Source organism: Chlorocebus sabaeus, chromosome X (genome assembly GCF_047675955.1).
Source record: "Chlorocebus sabaeus isolate Y175 chromosome X, mChlSab1.0.hap1, whole genome shotgun sequence".
NCBI classification, from domain to species: Eukaryota; Metazoa; Chordata; class Mammalia; order Primates; family Cercopithecidae; genus Chlorocebus; species Chlorocebus sabaeus.
Window position 1 is genome coordinate 81,481,002 of NC_132933.1, and position 22,617 is coordinate 81,503,618.

At 44.0% G+C, this 22,617-nt stretch overlaps 1 protein-coding gene and 1 pseudogene across 7 annotated transcripts in view; one reads left to right on the plus strand and one right to left on the minus strand.

The window, feature by feature from the left end:
* Positions 1-22,617, minus strand: part of TAF1 (TATA-box binding protein associated factor 1) — a 100,300-nt gene that overhangs the window by 43,776 nt on the left and 33,907 nt on the right. For all 7 annotated transcript variants that reach the window (XM_073013577.1, XM_037988914.2, XM_073013576.1 and 4 more), the window contains exons 25-30: positions 21,062-21,273; positions 16,121-16,229; positions 15,128-15,226; positions 14,664-14,841; positions 1,819-1,886; positions 33-155 (exon numbers count right to left, since the gene is read on the minus strand). In XM_073013577.1, coding sequence (XP_072869678.1) covers positions 33-155; positions 1,819-1,886; positions 14,664-14,841; positions 15,128-15,226; positions 16,121-16,229; positions 21,062-21,273 — 789 coding nt within the window. The remainder of the gene's footprint in view (positions 1-32; positions 156-1,818; positions 1,887-14,663; positions 14,842-15,127; positions 15,227-16,120; positions 16,230-21,061; positions 21,274-22,617) is intronic.
* On the plus strand, positions 1,900-4,176 carry LOC103232158 (polyadenylate-binding protein 2 pseudogene; annotated as a pseudogene).

Here is a 22,617-nt window from a genome sequence, read left to right on the forward strand (position 1 = left end):
TCCTCACAATATTTAGCACAGAGACAGCTTACATCTGGAACTGCCATCATTTTCTGGGTGACTATGTTGTCCAGAATGAAAGAAAAGGCCACTTGGTCATCATCATCCAGCAAGGGGTTGATAGCTTTCTCTAAGCGAGCTAATTTATCTTCTTTCTGAAATTAAAGCAAAGCCAAGACAGAAGTTTCCCTAAGGTGTGATCACCACAGAAAAATTAAGGATAATTTGCTGGGCGTGGTGGCTCATGCCTGTAATCCCAGCACTTTGGGAGGCTGAGGCGAGTGGATCACAAGGTCAAGAGATCGAGACCATCCTGGCTAACACGGTTAAACCCCATCTCTATTAAAAATACAAAAAAAACCAGGCATGTTGGCGGGCGCCTGTAGTCCCAGCTACTCGGGAGGGTGAGGTAGAAGAATGGCATGAATCTGGGAGGTGGAGCCTGCAGTGAGCCAAGATCATACCACTGCACTCCAGGCTGGGTGACAGAGCGAGGCTCCATCTCAAAAAAAAAAAAAAAATTAAGGATAATTTAAGGTTCAGCTAGCTATCTATGACCCTTGCCCCAGAAAGTGTAACTTTGAATTGTCTACGGAATGACAAAAAGTCAAGATAAATGATATTCCAGGCTGGGCACAGTGGCTCACACCTGTAATCCCAGCAATCTGGGAGGCCGAGCAGGTGGATCACATGAGGCCAGGAGCTTAAGACCAGCCTGGTGAACATGGCAAAACCCCATCTCTACTAAGAATTAAAAAAAAAAAAAAAAATTGGCTGGGCGTGGTGGCACACGCCTGTGATCCCAGCTACTCAGGAGGCCAAGGCACAAGAATCACTTGAACCCAGGAGGCGGAGGTTGCAGTGAGCCAAGATCATCCCACTGCACTCCAGCCCGGGTGACAGAACGAGACCCTGTCTCAAAAAAAAAAAAAAAAAAAAACAGATATTCCAGTAAAACGGTCAAAATGGATACGTCAACAACTTCTTAGGTACTCTACATTCTATTCTTCTGGTTCACCAAAATTTATACTTCTCTGAGTGTCAACATCATAGCTGCCACACACACAAAAAAAACATCTTTAGCAATTTAGGCTTTAAGATCATGCTCTCTGTTTTTGGTATAAAACTACTGCTGAACAACACTAAACATTATTACTGATTAGTGACTTTTGTATAATGGGACGTAACCCAATAAATTTATTTTAGACTCTAGTAGGAAAAAGTTTGTATTCCTATTGCTCCAAATCCTCATCAACACTTAGTATTGTCAGTCTTTTTAATTTTAGCCTTTCCAGTGGGTATGTAGTGACATCGTGGTTTAAATTTGCATCTCCTCAATAATCCGTCAAGTTGAGAATCTTTCCATGTTTACTGGCTAGCTACCCTCTTTTGTAAAATGTCTACTTCATACTTACACTTTTGTAGGTTTATAAAGTACCATTAAATGTTTTTGGTAAGAAGAGGGAATATAGATAGATTATCATTTAAAAATTAAAACTTCTAGCACTTGCTGCTTGGTTGGTTAAAAATACAAAGAAAAAATTAAAATTCCTCCTTCCTAAAACATTGACTAGTCTCTCAGCTACAGCTGACTTCCTGGAAACTCACTTTCCTTTGCCCTTTCTAATGAGTTATGGGCCCAGTTTTTCCATCTACAAAAGGGACTGGCCTGTGAGTTCTAAAGTCCCTTCCAGCCTTCACATATACTAAATATCTGCTACTCCCACATATATTTTTCCTTCTGTTAAATTCCCTACTTCCTAAACCCTGATATACCCCCCTCCTTCAAATTCCACTGCCTTTCTTTCACTGTCTTACCTCTTTGAGTTTTTCATCACAGAGATCCAGCATGGATTGAGAGATCTGAGTCAATGAGTGTTTTGGCCCTGTAGAGGAACAGTAAGAGATGAAACCATTAAAAATGGAAGGCAAAATCTGCCAACACTTCTTTATCCTCTTAATGCACTTGCTTAAGAACCTAATATGTGTCAGGCACCAGGCTAACTGATGGGTGAGACAAATATACCAGACTTATATCCATTTTTCAGTGCCTAAAACATAGCAGGTACACAATATGAATGAATAAACTAATTTTAACTCTTTCCTTAATTTGTGTATATCTACACACGGTAGTACTACTACTGCCTTTAATACCTTGAACATAATACTATGGAAGGGGAGCAATAATTTAAGAATGCCTGAAGAGTGAGCAGGCGGCAGGGGCTGCGGATGGCGGGGGCTGTGGACGGTCGGGGCCCCAGGCCAGGGCGGCGGTGCCATCTTGTGCCCAGGGCCGGTGGGGAGGCCAGGGAGGGGACCCCGGGGGGCGCAGGGGACTACGGGAATGGCCTGGAGTCTGAGGAACTGGAGCCTGAGGAGCTGCTGCTGGACCCCAAGCCAGAGCCCAAGCCCGAAGAGGAGCCGCCCCAGCCCGACACCCACACTCCCACGGGAGCTCCGGGCCCTGGGCCTGGTTCGGGAGTCCCTGGCAGCCAAGAGGAGGAGGAGGAGGAGCCGGGACTGGTCGAGGGTGACCCGGGGTACGGCGCCATTGAGGACCGGGAACTGGAAACTATCAAAACTCAAGTCAGGGAGATGGAAGAAGCAGCTGAGAAGCTAAAGGAGCTACAGAACAGAGGTAGAGAAGCAGATGAATACGAGTCCACTTCTAGGCAATGCTGGCCCAGTGATCATGTCATTGAAGAGAAGATGGAGGCTGATGCCCATTCCATCTATGTTGGCAATGTGGACTATGGTGCAACAGCAGAAGAGCTGGAAGCTCACTTTCATGGCTGTGATTCAGTCAACCGTGTCACCATACTCTGTGACAAATTTAGTGCCCATCCCAAAGGGTTTGCACATACAGAGTTCTCAGACAAAGAACCAGTGAGGACTTCCTTGGTCTCAGATGAGTCCCTATTTAGAGGAAGGCAAATCAAGGTGATCCCAAAACGAACCAACAGACCAGGAATCAGCACAACAGACCGGGGTTTCCCACGAGCCCGCTACCGCGCCCAGACCACCAACTATAACAATTACCTCTCTCAATTCTACAGTGGTTTTAACAGCAGGCCCCACGGTCGCGTCTACAGGGGCCGGGCTAGAGCAACATCATGGTATTCCCCTTACTAAAAAAGTATTAGGAGAAGAGAGAAGAAAAAAAGAGGAAAGGAGGGGAAAAAAAAGAATAAAAAAAAAACAAAACAGAAGATGACCCTGATGGGAAAAAAACCATTTTTTAAAAAAACGATATACTGCGGAAGTGGGAAAAATCCCGTAATTAACAGCTGAGGAGGGACCTGCTTTGGGGAGTAGGGGAAGGCCCAGGGAGTAGGGCAGGAGGCTGCTTATTCACTCTGGGGATTCGCCATGGACATGTCTCAACTGCGTAAGCTGCTCCCCATGTTTCCCCGCACCATTTCACCCCCTTGGGTGCTGCTCAAGGGTAGGTGAGTGTGGGTGGTAGGTTTTTTCTTTTTTTTACCCAGGGCTCTGGAAGGACACCAAACTGTTCTGCTTGTTACCTTCCCTCCATCTTCTCCTCGCCTTTCACAGTCCCGTCCTGCCTGCTCCTGTCCAGTCAAGTCCCACCCCAGCCCTCTTCTCCGGCTCCCTGCCCCTCCAGATTGCCTGGTGATCTATTTTGTTTCCTTTTGTGCTTCTTTTTCTGTTTTGAGTGTCTTTCTTTGCAGGTTTCTGTAGCCGGAAGACCTCCATTCAGCTCCCAGTGGTTCCAGTGTAAATTCCCCTTCCCCCTGGGGAAATGCACTACCTTGTTTTGGGAGGTTTAGGAGTGTTTTGTTTTTCAGTTTTTTTTTTTTTTTCCTTTGCCTTTTTTCCCTTTTAATGGGAGGGAATGAGAAGCGGGAACAGGGAGGTGAAAAGTGTATTTTGGTTTTTTTAGCTCATTTCCAGGGGTGGGAATTTTTTAAAAAATATGTGTCATGAATAAAGTTGTTTTTGAAAACTAAAAAAAAAAAAAAAAAGAATGTCTAAAGAAACCAATGGGTAACTTGTAATTTTCCCACACTTAGCATATACAATTTGTGATTGTAATTTTTGTTTGTAGAATTTATGGTTTGTGATGTTCTAATAACATTGGGTTAATCCAAAGCCTCTGTTAAAAAATAATCTCTGGGCTGGGCGCGGTGGCTCAGGCCTGTAATCCCAGCACTTTGGGAGGCCCAAGCAGGTGGATCACCTGAGGTTGGGAGCTCAAGGCCAGCCTGACCAACATAGAGAAACCCCGTCTCTACTAAAAATACAAAATTAGCCAGGTACGGTGGCGGGCGCCTGTAATCCCAGCTGCTCGGGAGGCTGAGGCAGAAGAACTGCTTGAACCCAGAAGGTGGAGGTTGTGTGAGCCAAGATTGTGCCATTGCACTCCAGCCTGGGCAACAACAGTGAAACTTCGCCTCAAAAAAAAAAAAAAAAAAAAAAAAAAACACAAATCTCCACACTGATCCCTATCAGAAGCTTCAGAAAATCCTTGAATTATCTGACCTATCTCCTACACTCCCTGCTTATGAATGCCCTAATTTAAGCTCATCATAAAGAAGCTAAAATATTTTCATTTAGCTAGTAACTCCAATTACTTCTTTTACATATCCTTTGCTACACTGTATTCCTCTGTCTATCCTTTTGTTAGTGCTCCCCAGAGCCTAAATGTCAGTTCTCTTCTCACTTACTATTTAATTTAATTCAGCATTCACTTGTTTATTCATTTAATAAATGTTTAATGACTATGTACAATGTGTTCAATGATGGGAATATAAGGAAAAATAAGACAGACTTCCTGCCTATGAGACTTACTGGTTTAGGCCAGGCATAGTGGCTCATGCCTATAATCCCAACACTCTGTGAGACTGAGGCGGGAGGATTGTTTCAGCCTAGGAGTTTGAGACCAGCCTGGGCAACATAGCAAGACCTCACCTCTACAAAAAAAAAAAAAAAAAAAATCAAAAATTAGCTGGCCGTGATGGCATGCACCTGTAGTCCCAGCTACTCGGTAGGCTGAGAAAGGAGGATTGCTTCAGCCCAGGAGGTCAAGGCTGCAGTAAGCCAAGGCTGTGCCACCGCACTGCAGCCTAGGTGACAGAGTGAGATCCCATCTCAAAAAATAGAACAAAAAAATAAAATAAAGATAGTTGCTGGTCTAGTCAAAGAAATGACTTGAAAATAAATTATTGCAAGACAGAGTATAAATGCTTTAAGTATTTATGGATGAAATGATACAAAAGCTGAAAATATATACTAGATTGACCATATGCTAACAAAGTGTTGAACTGAGTGAATAGCACTGAAGTTTATTTCCTCTTTTATTTCTGAATGTGTCTACCAATTTCCGTAATAAATTTTAAAAAAATAGAGTATTCGTGGCCGGGCACGGTGGCTCAAGCCTGTAATCCCAGCACTTTGGGAGGCCGAGACGGGCGGATCACGAGGTCGGGAGATCGAGACCATCCTGGCTAACCCGGTGAAACCCTGTCTCTACTAAAAAATACGAAAAACTAGCCGGGCGAGGTGGTGGGCGCCTGTAGTCCCAGCTACTCGGCAGGCTGAGTCAGGAGAATGGCGTAAACCCAGGAGGCGGAGCTTGCAGTGAGCTGAGATCCGGCCACTGCAGTCCAGCCTGGGAGACAGAGCAAGCCTCCGTCTCAAAAAAAAAAAAAAAACAAAAAACAAAAAAATAGAGTATTCGTATAAATAGAGAAATATATTGGTTGCCATAAATTATGGAGGAGCTACATATGAGATACAGATGCTCCTTGACTTATGATAGGGTTACATCCCAATAAACACATAATCAGTGGAAAACATCATAAATGCATTTACTGCAGACAGCACAACACAGAATGCTATAAGCTGTTTTACAACAATTGAATCTGCTTACTGGGGCCGGGGGTGGTGGCTCACACCTATAATCCCAGCACTTTGGGATGCTGAGGTGGACAGATCGCTTGAGCCCAGGAGTTCGAATGTGACGAAACCCTATCTCTACAAGAAAAAAAAAATACAAAAATTAGCTGGGCGCACTGAAGCACACCTGTGGTCCCAGCTACTTGGGAGGCTGAGGTGGGAGAATCATCGAGCCTAAGGATATTGAGACTGCATTATGCTGTGATTATGCCACTGTACTCCAGCCTGGGCAACAGAGTGAGACCGTCTCAAAAAAAAAAAAAAAAGAAATTTCTTACAATTATGACGGCTGAGCAGTCCAGGGTCAAGGGGCCTCAATTAGTAAGAGTCTTTTTGCTAATGGAAACTCTGCAGAGTACCAAAGTGACTCAGGGAATCCCACGGTGCTTGCTCAGGTCCCTTTTCCTCTTCTTATGATTCACTAGTTCCACTCCCATATTAACCCATTAATCTATTAATCCATTCATGAGGACAGGGTCCTCCAGATCCAGTCACCTCTTGAAAACCCCACCTCTCAATACTGCCACATTTGGGCATTAAGTTTCAATATGAATTTTGTTTTATTTATTTATTTATTTATTTGAGACAGGGTCTCGCTCTGTTGCTCAGGTTGGAGTGTTGGCCAGGCTGGTCTTGAACTCCTGACTTCCAAGCAATCTGCCCTCCTCAGCTTCCCAAAGTGCTGGGATTACAGGAGTGAGCCACTGTGCCCAGCCTGTCTCTAAGAGTCTTACTCTGGTTCAGCAACTGCCTAAGTTGCACTGTTGTTCTGAAAGCAGTCACTTTAAGCAGAGGTGTTGGACACTGGATGATACCTAGAGGAAGCTGGGAAAATGAGTTGCACAGGCAGTAATTGTTGTACAAATTCAGAGGGGAAATAAATTTATCCAGATCAGGAAAGTCAAAGAAGGCTATTCTCGAGGAAGGTGGTGATGACTGTGCCCCTTTTGTATCGACCTTGTGTGTTTGATCTTTATGCCTATTCCTGGATGGAAAAAGAACGGGCTGATGGTCAGTGAATACCCTGGGGTGGTTTTCCACCAGAGTTAAATTATGCTCTGGACTTATTTTAGCTGTGGAACCTGTGCTAAAGACGACTTCTAGGTGGGAGGCCTCACCACTCAGAACTGGCTCTGTGTGGGTAGAGAGCAACCCCTAGTGGGCTTCTGGAAAGCACACTCTGAAAGCCACTTTTTTTCTTTTTTTTTTTTCTGAGACAGGGTCTCCATCTGTCACCCAGGCTGGAGTCCAGTGGTGTGATCATAGCTCACTGCAGCCTCGATCTCCCAGGCTCAAGGAATCCTCTCACTTCAGCATCCCAAGTAGCTGGGACTACAGGTACATGCCACCATGCCTGGCTAATTTTTTTTATTTTTAGTGAGACGAAGTCTATGTTGCCCAGGCTGGCCTCAAACTTCTGAGCTCAAGCAACCTTCCCCCCTCAGCCTCCCAAAATGCTGGGGTTACAGGCATGAGCCACCACGCCCAGCTCACTTTTCTTTATTCTGACCAAAATGAGGTGTTGTGTTTATTTTGTTTTTGCCTATGATATGGGCCTAATGTGGACCTTAGCTAATGAGACAACAGGATGAGGGATGTATCTATTTCCCCAAATCCTTAAGGTGAGAAATAAATTCATTCTCAATTTTTTTTCTGTAACCAAATATGTATGATTTAATGCCCTTTCCTCTGTGCTCTGACACTTAAAGAAGGTACTGCTATAAGAATAGGTCTGAAATTAGGGCAGTAATTAAGAACCTACAGAAAGTGGAGTACTTCGGGACCTAAATTGAGGGCAAGGCGTTGATGGGGTATTAATATGAGTGTATAAATATAGGAACTCAAACAAGCTTCTTGGAGAGCATCTCTGCCATATCATTTACTCGGAAATACTGATTCATGAAGAAATGGATGAGTGTGGTGGCATTAAGACCTGTAGTTTTACTCACATAAGGTTGAAGGGGATGAGACCCCTGGTTTATCTAGCATTGTAACCATATTACAGAATTTTTGCCTTCTCCAGCAGAATACTAGAATTATTAAGAAGACATAGTAGCTTCTATCACTTAATGAGTACTGTCTATGTGAGAAGGACTAATAAGTACTACGCATGCCTTCTTTCATTTAACCCTCAGGTTAAAAATTTTCTCTGGCCAGGAGCTGTGGCTCACGCCTGTAATCCCAGCACTTTGAGAGGCAGAGGCGGGTGGATCACTTGAGGCCAGGAGTTCAAGACCAGCCTGGTCAATATGGTGAAACCCTGTCTCTACTAAAAACGCAAAAATTAGCTGGGTGTGGTGGCGCACGCCTGTAATCCCAGCTACTCGGGAGACTGAGGTACAAAAATCGTTTGAACCCAGGAGGCAGAGGTTGCAGTCAGCTGAGATACACCACTGCACACTCCAGCCTGGGTGACAGAGCAAGCCTCTGCCAAAAAAAAAAAAACAAAACAAAAAACAAACGACAAGTTCACAAAGATTAGAAGGAGATATGGGTTTTGCCTCCTGACCTCGGAGACTAGACTCTTAACCATTTCTCTTTTTTTTTTTTTTTTTTTTTTTTTTTTTGAGACAAGAGTCTTGCTCTGTTGTCCAGGCTGGAATGCAATGGCATGACCCTGGCTCACTGCAACCTCTGCCTCCTGGGCTCAAGCAATTCTCCTGCCTCAGCCTCCTGAGTAGCTGGAATTACAGATGTGTGCCACCACGTCTGGCTAATTTTTGTATTTTTAGTAGAGATGGGGTTTTGCCATGTTGGTCAGGCTGGCCTCGAACTCCTGACCGCAGGTGATCTACTCGCCTCGGCCTCCTAAAGTGCTGGGAATACAGGCGTGAGCCACCGCACCCAGTCCTCTTAACCATTTCTCTAGCTGAGTGTGACTTTGTCTGCCTTTCTCTCCAGTACTGTGATGTCTGTTTTTCAGGAATGGAGGTTCCTCTGCTGCTCTATAGCCAGAGACCCAAAGTGAGAGCCATGTTTCTTGATTCAACCCTGGAAACCTTCTATGATAATTTTAAAAAATTACTAACCATCTATTGAGCACCCATAATATTTTAGCACCTTTGATACAGTAGATCCAGACCTTATGACAACACTGTAACACAAATACCTATGTGTATGAATGGTTTTTAATCTTTTTGAGTTCACCAAAAGATTAAAAAGCCTTTTGTGGGATACTGGTGACAGCTCTGGATCTTCTTTCCAGAAAAATTCAATTATGCACATATACATAGTATTGTACACAACTTCAGAAGAGGCTTCTAGGACCTACTGAAGCCCATCCTCTAGTAGTCCACAGACTCCAGGGTAAGAACTCTTGACTTATACAACCCTTTGCAGCTGACTCTTTTATAGCATTAAGGGTATAGAGAGTGTGGGGGGCATCTTATCCTCCTCATCATCTCCTCAGAGAGAAATGTTTAGAATAGCTCCCTACATTAACCAAGTATCTCTGAATATTCTTTCTTTCTCTCTTGTACATAGGACTACAAGGGAAGAATGCAGACAATCACGTGTGGTTGTAGGAGATGAGGCTATAGGTAAAACCTGCCTCCTCATCAGTTATACAACAAACGCCTTTCCTGAGGAGTATTATCCCCACTGTCTTTGGCAACTATAGCGTGCAGACATCTGTGGATGGGCAAATCGTCAGCCTGAACATGTGGGACACTGCTGGCCAAGAGGAGTATGACTGACTGCAAACACTCTCCTAACCCCAGACCAGTATCTTTGTTCTTTGTTTTTCCGTTGGCAACTTAGAATTTCCAATTTATGGGACTTGGTTATCTATGAGTGTGGGGAAGAGAAGATGGAATAAATTATGACTATGATTTCTAGGATGTACAACTAGATGGGCAATCAGATAATAAGTTGCCAGTAGGACAATGAAAAATGGACATGTCTGGCAGACAACTGGAAGCACAGGTATGGAGCCCTGAAGAGAGGTATGGGGCTGGAGATAGTGATGTTAACAGACATATGATGGCTGAAGTAATGAGAATGAAAAGGCAAGGAAATCATTTGAGAAAGTGTTTCTGGAAAAGGGAGAAGAGAGTATCAAGGAGGAAAAAGTGGTCAATAGTGGCAAATGCACAAAAGTTCAAGAATGATATTTCTAATCATATTCGAAAATTTTCGGCATCATTAGTCAATAGGGAAATGCAAATCAAAATTACAATGAAATACCACTTCACACCCACTAGGATGGTTAGAAGCAAAAAGATGGACAATAACAAGGGTTGACAAGGATGTGAAGAAACTGGAACCCGCTGGTGGGATTACAAAATGGTGCAGTTGCTCTGGGAAACAGTTTGGAGGTTCCACAAAAAGTTAGTTAAACATATGAGTTACCATGTGGACTCGGCAATTCGGCTCCTAAGTACAGACTGAGTATTCCTTATCTGAAATGCTTGGGACCACAGGTGTTTCAGATTTCAGGTTTTTTAAGAATCTGAAATATTTTGGAATATCTGCAAATATGTGAACATCCCTAATCCGAAAATCAGAAATCCAAATGTTCCAGTGAGCATTTCCTTAGAGCATCAAGCAGGCATTCAAAAAGTTTAAGATTTTGGAGAATTTCAAGTTTTTGGATTTGGGATGCTCAATCTTTATATACCCAAGAGAAATAAAAACAAGTGTCCCTTTCTTACTTGCCTGAGAAATAAAAAAAATTAAAATTGAAAAAAGCAAATGTTCGCCGGGCGCGGTGGTTCACACCTTTAATCCCAGCACTTTGGGAGGCCGAAGCGGGTGGATCACGAGGCCTGGAGATCAAGACCAACAGTGAAACCCTGTCTCTACTAAAAATACAAAAAATCAGCCAGCCATAGTGGCACGCACCTATAGTCCTAGCTATTTGGCAGGCTGAGGCAGGAGAATCACTTGAACCCAGGAGGCGGAGGTTGCAGTGAGCAGAGATCGTGCCACTGCACTCCAGCCTGGGCAACACAGGAAGACTCTGTCTCCAAAAAAAAAAAAAAAAAGCAAATGTCCACACAAAAGTTTGTACAAGAATGTTCACAAAATGTTCACAGATGCATTATTTGCATCAGCCAAAATTACAATCTAAATGTCCATCAATTGACAAAATGTGGGGCATCCATACAATGGAGTATTACATGATAAAAAAAAAAATGAGGTTGGGCACAATGGCTCATGCTTGTAATCCCAGCACTTTGGGAGGCCAAGTTAGGAAGATCGCTTGAGCCCAGGAGTTTGAGGCCAGCCTGGGCAACATAGTGAGACTCTGTTTCTACAAAATAAAAATTAGCTAAGCATGGTGGCATGCACATGTGGTTCCAGCTACTTGAGATGCTAAGATGGGAGGATTCCTTGAGCCTGGGAGGGTGAGGCTGCAGTGAGCTGTGACTGCTCCACTGCACTCCAGCCTGGACAACACAGTGAGACCCTGTCTCAAAAAAAACAGGAATGAAGTACTGATACATGTTACAATATGGATGACATGTTAAAACTGACCACTTTAGCCAACCAGGCGTGGTGGCTCATGCCTGATTTAATCCCAGCACTTTGGGAGGCCGAGGCAGGCAGATCCCTTGAGGTTGGGAGTTCAAGATCAGCCTGACCAACATGGAGAAACCCCATCTCTACTAAAAATACAAAATTAGCCAGGAGTGGTGGCGCATGCCTATAATCCCAGGTACTCGCAAGGCTAAGGCAAGAGAATCGCTTGAATCCAGGAGGCAGAGGTTGCAGTGAGCCGAGATCGCGCTATTGCACTCCAGCCTGGGCAACAAAAGCAAAACATCATCTCAAACAAACAAACAAAAAAAACTGACCACTTTAAATGGATAAATTGCATAGTATGTGAATTATATTTCAATAAAGGTGTTTAAATAAAAGGTTATTTCTGAAATGTGGCCAGTGGATCCAGCAATTAGGATGTAGCTGGTACTTCAGCAGAAGACAAGTGCAGGGTTGTGAGGCGTAAACAGTAAGTGAAAAAGTGGAGAAGGGTATATGGAGCATGGTGGTTAAGAGTACAGGCTCTGACATTAGATATAACTGGATTAACATCTCTACTCTGTCATTTTTTTTTTTTTTTTGAGACAGTCTTACTCTCTCACACAGGCTGGAGTGCCGTGGTGCGATCTTGGTTCACTGCAACCTCCACCTCCCAGATTCAAGTGATTCTCATGCCTAAGTCTAGTGGTGGCTCTTGCCTGTAATCCCAGCACTTTGGAAGGCCAAGATCAGTGAATCACTTGAGGCCAGGAGTTCAAGACCAGCCTGGTCAACATGGTGAAACCCTGTCTCTACTAAAAATAGAAAAATTAGCCGGGCATGGTGGGGCACAGCTGTAGTTCCAGCTACTCAGGAGGCTGAGGCAGGAGAACTGCTTGAACCCCAGAGGGGGAGGAAGTTGCAGTGAGCCAAGATCATACCACCACACTCCTCCAGCCTGGGTGACAGAGACTATCAGAAGAGAAAATCAGCTGGACACGGTGGCTCACGCTTGTAATCCCAGTACTTTGGGAGGCCGAGGAGGGCAGATCACCTGAAGTCAGGAGTTCGAGACCAGCTTGGCCAACATGGCAAAACCTCATCTCCACTAAAAATAAAAAAATTAGCCCAGCATGGTGGCGCATGCCTGTAATCCCAGCTACTCAGGAGGCTGACGCAGGAGAATCACTTGAACACAGGAGGCAGAGACTGCAGTGAACCAAGGTCGCATCACTGCACTCCAGCCTGGGCGACACAGCGAGACTCCATCTCCAAAAAAAGAAAATCACAAATGTAGGTTAGAAGTGCCCCTAAAGGTAAAGTAATCTTCCTCCTTTTTTTTTTTTTTAATACATGTGCAGGATGTGCAGATTTGTTACATAGGTAAACGTGTGCCATGGTGGTTTGCTGCACACATCAACCCATCACCTCATCATTAAAAAAACATTTTTTAAAGCTATTTAAACACTATAGGCCTGTATGTTCATCTGGAAAACGAGGGTTATAACAGTACCCATTTTAAAGATTTCTTATGGTGAAATAAAGAAAATCATGGGCTGGGTGCGGTGGTTCATGCCTGTAATCCTAGCACTTTGGGAGGCTGAGGGCAGATCACAGGGTCAGGAGTTCAAGACCAGCCTGGCCAACATGGAGAAACCCCGTCTCTACTAAAAATACAAAACTTAGCCACGTGTGGTGGTGGGCGCCTGTGATCCCAGCCACTCGGGAGGCTGAGGCAGGAGAACCGCTGGAACCCAGGAGGCGAAGGTTGCAGTGAGCCGAGATGGCGCCACTGCACTCCAACCTGGGCGACAGAGCAAGACTCCATCTCAAAAGAAATAAAATAAAAACAGGTAATATAAGTTGGCCCAGAAATATAGGAAACAAAGGCATCCCAGAGAGAGAGCAAAGACTGCAAAGTCATGAAGAAATGATAGGGGATATTTTGTGAAATATAATGCTGAGTGTGGCAAGGGTTGATAATGGGTATGGGAGCCAGTCATTGGAGATAGAAAGTAGATAAATGGGTTGGGCCTGCTTCTGAAAGGTTTTAAAATTCACATAGTACTATCCCATGTTTACAGATGAGAAAACTGAGGAGGGTATGAGAAGTTAAATAACTTGTCTATGGTAACTCAATTAGTAAGTGCCAGAGCCATGATTTATACTCTATCTGTACTCTGAATCCCTACATTTATATATGTGAATCTGTGCTCAAGGATGCAAACGGAAACCAGAAAACCTTATCCTTTACATGCAGAAGCTATACTGTTTCCTCTTTTTAAGACATAGCAACAGGCCAGGTGCAGTGGCTCATGCCTGTAAACCCAGCACTTTGGGAGGCTGAGGTGGTCAGATCAGTTGAGCTCAAGAGTTTGAGACCAACCTGGGCAACATGGCGAAACTCCGTCTCTACCAAAAAAATACAAAAATTAGCATGGCATGGTGGCAACCACCTGTAGTCCCAGCTACTTGGGAGGCTACTGGGCAACAGGAGTGAAACCCTGTCTCATAAGGGGGAAAAAAAAAGACAAACAGATTTCTTCCCCTTTGTCTTCTCAGTTTTTGAGCAAAGTGAACATATAACGGCGCCTCTAACAAATTTGTAGACCAAACAGAAGATTCAGACACAGCAAACATGGTCCCAAGTGCATACCCTACACAGGTTCCATCCACACTGAATGTCCCTCTTTTCTACTAACCTAGGACCACCTCTTCCACTACTTTCCATGGAACTGTTTCATTACAACGGACAGACTCCAAATTCTCCAGAGGATATAAGAATTAAACAGTGGGAATAAAAAGAAGTGACATTAGGCTGGGTGCAGTGGCTCATGCCTGTAATCCTGGGAGGCTGAGGGGGGTGGATCATGAAGTCAGGAGTTAGAGACAAGCCTGACCAACATGGTGAAACCCTGTCTCTACTAAAAATACAAAAATTAGCCAGGCATGGTGGCGCGTGCCTGTAATCCCAGCTACTTGGGAGGCTGAGGCAGGAGAATCGCTTGAACCGAGAGGCGGAGGTTGCAGTGAGCCAAGATTACGCCACTGCACTCCAGCCTGGGCAACAGAGAGAGACTCCAACACCCACTACCCGCAAAAAAAGAAGTGATATTTATTAAATGACTGAAAATGTGCATTACCTGATTTTCATACCCACAAATGAATGCAGAAATACACTGTAGTCCTCTCAGTCCAATCTAGTCTGAATTTAGGCCCAGTAAGGAATAAATAAAGATCTGAACAGTGACCTTTGCAATCATAGAACATTTGATTCTTACCATTGTAGGTTGCACTATTTTTCACAATTAGCTCCAGATGCTCTCTGAACTCTTCCCGAGATGGGTAGAGGCGTTTACGCACATTTTCGCGGAGAGTTTGTAGGTCCATTGGCCGAGTGATGATTTTGTAGTAGTCCTTTACAACCTTTGCATTGACTGGAGTGTGGAAAGGGTATGTCTGCAAACAAGGGCCGGAACCATACATCAGCAAAGAACACTTGCCAGAGCCAATTCCTGAAGATTCTCACATCTTACCTATCCACCTGGCTATCAACTCTGAAAGGAATCTTTCTAGCAGGTCTGTTTCCTCTACTAAACTGCTTAAACAAACAAAAAAACTAAATCCCCAAAAATTAGGCATTCCAGTTACCTAAATCTATAGATTACTGCCCTCTATTGGAAATCACAGACAGAACAAAGGGCTTTGACACCCCTACTATAGATATCCAACACAATGAACTCACATTCGGAAGATCTCTCATGTCATTGATGATAGACTCCAAGATGGATGACAGCGTCACCATAGGATCTGTGCGGCGCCGGTGGATGGACTTATGAGGTCTCTAAGAAGAAACATGAAATCAGAATGCTTCAGACCAAAAAAAATCCACATTCTGTCCAGGCACAGTAGCTCATGCCTGTAATCCCAGCACTTTGGGAGGCCGAGGTGGACGGACCACTTGAGGCCAGGAGTTCAACACCAGCCTGAATAACATGGCGAAGCCCCATCTCTACTAAAAATACAAAAATTAGCTGGGTGTGGTGGCACATGCCTGTAATCCAAACTACTCAGGAGGCTAAGGTGGGAGGATCACTTGAACCTGGGAAGCGGAGGTTGCAGTGAGCCAATATCACACCACTGCACTCCAGCCTGGGTAACAGAGCGAGACTCTATCTCAAAAAAAAAAAAAAAGAAAAAATCCGCCAAGCACGGTGGCTCACACCTGTAATCCCAGCACTTTGGGAGGCCAAGGCGAGTAGATTGTGTATCAGCTGGGCATGGTAGCTCATGCCTATAATCTCAGCACTTTGTGAGGTGGAGGCGGGCAGATCACCTCAGATTACCTGAGGTCAGGAGTTCAAGATCAGCCTGATCAATATGGCAAAACCCCATCTCTACTAAAAGTATGAAAATTAGGTGGTGTGTGCCTGTAATCCCAACTACTTGGGAGGCTGAGGCAGGAGAATTGCTTGAACCTGGGAGGTGGAGGTTCCAGTGAGCCGAGATCGTGCCACTGCACTCCAGCCTGGGCAACAGAGTGAGATTCCGTCTCAAAAAAAAAAAATCCACATTCTCTAACTAGACAAACATATTTTAGAAATCTTATAATGAACAGTACACATAATTCTCAGGGCAAGGCAAATGGAGAATCTAAGGCTGTCAGAGCCATGGCATATATGGTTAGGGGAATCAATGAGAACCCACCTAATCAGAAGGAAGCAATGCACATACTCACATTCAAATAGTCACAATGAACAGTGGTTCCAACTCTCCGTTTCTTCTTTGGAGGAAGTTGCTGTTTAGGAAATTTGAGAACCAGAGATTTTCTGCGAACCTCATCCGCACTGTAATCAAAACACTTTAGTAAGATACAGCCCCTATTTCTAATTCCCAGGGAAAAAAAACCAACTATAATAAAAAAAAATCCAAGGTACCTAAGCATGAGCTTAGGGAGGAAAAAGCCAAACCAAAGGCCAGACATCCACCTTCAGATCAGGCAAGCCCTCAAAGGCTTTCCAAGTTAATAAGTAACTAGGCAAGTCACAACTTTACCTCAGTTTCCTATTGGGAAGATAAGGAAACCAGGCTAAAGAATTTTAAAAATCCTTCCAGTTCCAACATTCTATCTTTTTTTTTGAGATGTAGTTTCGCTCGTCTCCCAGGCTGGAGTACAATAGCGCAATGTCAGCTCACTGCAACCTCCACCTCCCAGGCTCAAGTGATTCTCCTGTCTCAGCCTCCCAAGTAGCTGGGATTACAGGAGCCCACCACCATGCACAGCTAATTTTTGTATTTTTAGTAGAGGCAGGTTTTCGCCATGTTGGTCAGGCAAGTCTCGAACTCCTGACCTCAGGTGATCCACCCGCCTTGGCAAACCAAAGTGCTGGGATTACAGGTGTGAGCCATCGTGCCTAGCCCCAGCATTCTATCTTAAAAGGCTAGGAAACCTAACTCATTCAGAATGAAAATAAGAAATTTAAAACTGATTTGAAAAAAGAAAACAAACTAGTTTGGGCTTCCCTCAATCATTAAAGCTCATTCACCTTCTTCTCTTCCACTTTAAGGGACCATGGTATCACATTTTCTTCTTCTTCATTTTTTAAATTTAAAAACTGCTTGTTCAGTAATAGAGACAGGATCTCACTATATTGCCTAGGCTGGTCTCGAACTCCTGAGCTCAAGTGATCCTCCCACCTCAGCCTCCCAAAACGCTGGGATCATAGGCATGAGCCACCACGTCTGGCCCATCTTCCTCTTCTAATGTGCTTCAAAAAACAATGACTATTACAAATATTAATAATTAAATCAACAAGGATGGAGGCTGGGTGTGGTGGCTCACGTCTGTAATTTCAGCACTTTGGAAGGCCAAGGCAGGCAGATTGCCTGAGCTCCGGAGTTCAAGACCAGCGTGACCAACATGGCGAAACCCCATCTCTACTAAAAATACAAAAATTAGCCAGGTGTGATAGAATGCATCTGTAGTCCCAGCTACTTGGGAGGCTAAGGCAGGAGAATCACTTAAACCCAGGAGGCAGAGGTTGCAGTCAACTGAGATCGCACCACTTCACTCCAGCCTCGGCAACAGAGCGAGATTCCATCTCAAAAAATAAAATAAATCAACAAGGATGGGAAAAGGAACCCCAAATTAAACACAAACAGAAATAAATGACTCTAACTGTATCAAATTGATTTCTTAAATTACACACAAAAAAAGAAGTGATTCAAATATGTTTGGAATAGCCTAACTATACCTCAGCGGCATGTAGTCCAAGAAAAATAAACTATGAAAAACATCTTGAATCTACTTTATGGGTTTGTTGGTGGTAGTGGTATTATTATAGTAATTCTGAAACTATTTTGTACCTATCATAGGACAGAGCAAATTTCTCAATATATTGATTTCTAAGTAAATATATAGAGAAATTAAGTTATTTCTTGAGAATGGAGACATATGAAATGAGGGAAGATGAGGAAAAAAAGATCTATAAACTAAATTGGAGGTATCAGTATAAAGTTGTAATTTAAAATACATGTATATCAGCTGGGCATAGTAGCTCATGTCTATAATCTCAGCACTTTGGGAGGTGGAGGCAGGCAGATCACCTCAGGTCGGGAGTTCAAGAGCAGCCTGACCAACAGGGAGAAACCCCGTCTCTACTAAAAATACAAAATTAGCAGGGCAAGGTGGCACGTGCCTGTAGTCCGTTACTCAGGAGGCTGAGGCAGGAGAACTGTTTGAACTGGGGAGGCGGAGGTTACAGTGACCCAAGATGGTGCCACATTGCAGCCTGGGAGACAGAGCAAGACTCCGTCTCAAGAAGAAAAAGGAACCCCGGCCGGGCGTGGTGGCTCAAGCCTGTAATCCCAGCACTTTGGGAGGCCGAGACGGGCGGATCACGAGGTCAGGAGATCGAGACCATCCTGGCTAACACAGTGAAACCCCGTCTCTACTAAAAAATACAAAAAACTAGCCGGGCGAGGTGGCGGGCGCCTGTAGTCCCAGCTACTCGGGAGGCTGAGGCAGGAGAATGGCGTAAACCCGGGAGGCGGAGTTTGCAGTGAGCTGAGATCCGGCCACTGCACTCCAGCGCGGGCGACAGACCAAGACTCCGTCTCAAAAAAAAAAAAAAAGAAAAAGGAACCTGGGCTCTTGGAGAAATGGCTGACTCCAAGTATAGGATAGGAAAATTTGAAAGAGAGCTTTTAACATCTTGTGCCAGAAGGCTGAGATTGGTGGCTCATGCCGGTAATCCCAGCACTTTGGGAGGCCCAGGCGGGCGGATCACGAGTTCAGAAGTTTGAGAACAGCCTGGCCAACAAGGTGCAAACCCATCTCTACTAAAAACACAAAAATTAGCCAGATGTGGTGGCACAAGTCTGTAATCCCAGCTACTTGGGAGGCTGAGACAGGAGAATCCCTTGAATCTGGGAGGCAGAGGTTTCAGTGAGCCGAGATTACGCCACCACACTCTAGTCTGGGCAATGGAGCAAGACTTCGTTGAGACGGAAACAAAAACATCTTGTGCCAAAAAGCAAGGAAGTTCTCAAGTATTTATAGGGTCGTTTAAAAAAAAAAAAAAAGAAAAAAAAAACCAGGATCTGGCTTGAGGGAGTCAAATTTGGGACACTATGTTGGAAAGGGAGAGTAGAAAGCTCTTTTTTATAGAAAAATGTTAGCTAATGTTGAAGAAATGCTAGAAATAGAAAAATTACCATTTTTGAACCCCCACTGAAATAACTGAATAAAGCAATGGTCATCAACTGATGCTAAAACTATTAAAAGATTGTCAGGGAACAGGATATTCACCAACATGTTAATTACAAAGAAAAAACATACTTTATTAAAGGATCTGAGGATCACCACTTTAGCAAGATGATCAAAACAGTGGGAAAATCTGACATTACATGCTTGCTGATATGGTATAGTAAGTATATCACCCAAATATGACATTAAATGTCTTGCCAACAACATTTAATTGGAATCTGATCAATGAGAGAACAGACAATTTCAGAATGTGGAATATTTTGAGACAACTGGCCTGGAATTTTCAAAAAATGCATGTCATGAAAAACATAAATGGGGCTGGGTGCAGTGCCTGATGCCTATAGTCCCAGCACTTTGGGAAGCTGAGGCAGGAGGACTGCTTGAGCCCAGGAGTTTGAGACCAGCCTGGGCAACACGGCAAAATCCTCTCTCTACAAAAAATACAAAAATTAGCCAGGTGTGGTACTGCACGCCTGTAGTCCCAACAACTGTGGATGCTGAGGTGAGAGGATGACTTAAACCTGGGAGGCAGAGGTTGCAGTGAGCTGAGATCATGCCCCTGCCCCTGCACTCCAGCCTGGGTAACAGAACCAGACCCTATCTCAAAAAAAAAAAAAAAAAGAAAAATATAAAAGGTAGGGAAAACCATTCTAGATTAAGAGAGATTCAAAATATATTTAATGTTTGAACTGGGAATGAATCCAGAATTGGGGACAGAGGAAATAAAGGACACTGAGACAACTGGGGAAGACTGAATGAGATCTGAATATTATTACATTAATGTTAACTTTCTTAGGAGTGAAATATGATGCCTGCAACTTAGTTCCAAATGATTCAGGAAAAAAAAAAGTTTTAGGTATATAAAGATGAAGCAAATGTGACAAAATGTTAACAATTAGTGAATTTAAAGGAATCATATACTACATTCTTTCAACTTTTCTGTAGGTCTGCCATTTTCAAACTAAAAAGGAGAAAGAACTTTACAACTTCTTCATTTTATTATCTATTAAAGTCTCTGAGGGCAAGACACAAGTATAAGCACAGTTTCTATGTCTCTTCCATCCTTTATTAGAACACTACAAGGCCGGGCATGGTGGCTTACGCCTGTAATCCCAACGCCTGGGGAGGCCGAGGCTAGAGAATCACTTGAGGACAAGAGTTCGAGACCAGCACGGCCAACATGGCAAAACCCTGTCTCTACCAAAAATACAAAAATTAGGCTGGGCATGGTAATCCCAGCACGTCTGTAATCCCAGCACTCTGGGAGGCCAAGGCAGGCAGATCACTTGAGGTCAGGAGTTCAAGTCGAGCCTGGCCAACATAATGAAACCCCATCTCTACAAAAATACAAAAATTAGCCAGGCCTGGTGGTGTGCGCCTGTAATCCCAGCTACTCGGGAGGCTGAGGCATGAGAATCGCTTGAACCCAGGAGGCAGAGGTGGCAATGAGCCACTGCACTCTAGCCTGGGCAACAGAGCAAGACTTTGTCTCAAAAAAAAAAAAAAAAAACACAACAATATTAGGGACCTTGCAAATATTATTAAGTATCTAGAAGTAGAACAAGAAGAGATAACTAACATCTACTGAGCATCTACTATATGCCAGGCACTATACTGTATGCTTTGTAATCTGTCTCATTTTATCTTCTTAACTATCCTAGTAAGGGTGGTTTTATTTTGTAACTAAGGAAATAGACTCACAAGTTAGGCAGCATGCTCCGAAACAAGTGGTACAACCTAATGAGTGCTATAATTTTCAGTACTGGCAACAATAACTGAGGAAAAGCCATCAAAATTCCCGTTCCTTCAGTTCCATTTCAGAGAACACATCACATCTACCCCCACCAGCCACCAATAAAACCAAACTCAAATGAATCCGTCCCATGGCACTTCCTGCCTGGTATCTCTTACCTCTCAATTAGCTGTTTCCCCAAGACAATTTTGGTCCCTTCGACCTTGATAAGTTCTTCATTATCATTATGAATGACTGTCTTTTCCAACTCCTCCTCCTGCTCTTCTGTCATGGCAACAGGGTTGGAAGGTGGCGCATTTGTTTGATAATAGAGGGGGCAGAATTTGTTAGTTCTCATGTGTCCAATGGCACCACATGCTCCACATTTCAGCTGCAAAAGGAAAAGTATCAAACATGTCAGAGGTAAGTAGGCTGAAACACATATCAGAGATAAGCACGCAAGTTGTCCCTCAGTATACGTAGGGGATTTGTTCCAGGACCCCGAGTATACCAAAATCCACACATAGTGAAGCCCATATATACAAAAAGCCAGCCCTCCATATACACAGGCTCCACATACCACGATCCACACATAAGTGGACCCGTGCAGTTCAAACCCATGTTGTTCAAAGCTCAACTGTACATACAAGATGGGAAAAACAAAGTCAGCTTAAAAACTTTTGCTCTCGGCCGGGCGCGGTGGCTCAAGCCTGTAATCCCAGCACTTTGGGAGGCCGAGACGGGCGGATCACGAGGTCAGGAGATCGAGACCATCCTGGCGAACACGGTGAAACCCCGTCTCTACTAAAAATACAAAAAAAAAAAAACTAGCCGGGCGAGGTGGCGGGCGCCTGTGGTCCCAGCTACTTGGGAGGCTGAGGCAGGAGAATGGCGTAAACCTGGGAGGCGGAGCTTGCAGTGAGCTGAGATCCGGCCACTGCAGTCCAGCCCGGGCTACAGAGCAAGACTCCATCTCAAAAAAAAAAAAAAAAAAACTTTTGCTCTGGCCGGGCACAGTGGCTCAAGCCTGTAATCTCAGCACTTTTTCGGGCGGATCACGAGGTCAGGAGATCGAGACCATCCTGGCTAACAGGGTGAAACTCCGTCTCTACTAAAAAATACAAAAAACTAGCCGGGCAAGGTGGCGGGCGCCTATAGTCCCAGCTACTCAGGAGGCTGAGGCAGGAGAACGGCGTAAACCCGGGAGGCGGAGCTTGCAGTGAGCTGAGATCCGGCCACTGCACTCCAGCCTGGGCGACAAAGCGAGACTCCGTCTCCAAAAAAAAAAAAAAAAAAAAAACTTTTGCTCTAATAGAATTGTTATGCACTGATCAATCAGAAGCCACTAGACAAAACTGCATGTATGGAAATGACACATGGAAAAAAAATGAAATCCAGAGACTAAACATTGCTTTAAAACTCAGGTAAGAAGAAAAAAGAGAAGATTTTCACTCCCAATTTAAGTTGTAAACTATGAAAATATTAAATATGCAGGAGACAAGCTGTTGGAAGCCCATCTACATTCAGCAGCATAATCAGCCTGCTGGGTGTATTCCCATTCTCTAGTCAAAACAAGAAAAACGTTCGATAACACCGAGTCTCCATCTCAGTTTTGCAGATGAGTAGCTCTGGTATCCTAGACCTCGGTTTCATCTGTAAAATGGGGCCAATACTGTATCACACTTATCTAACGCTACATACAAAAAGGAACATTAAAACACTTAATGACTTCAGT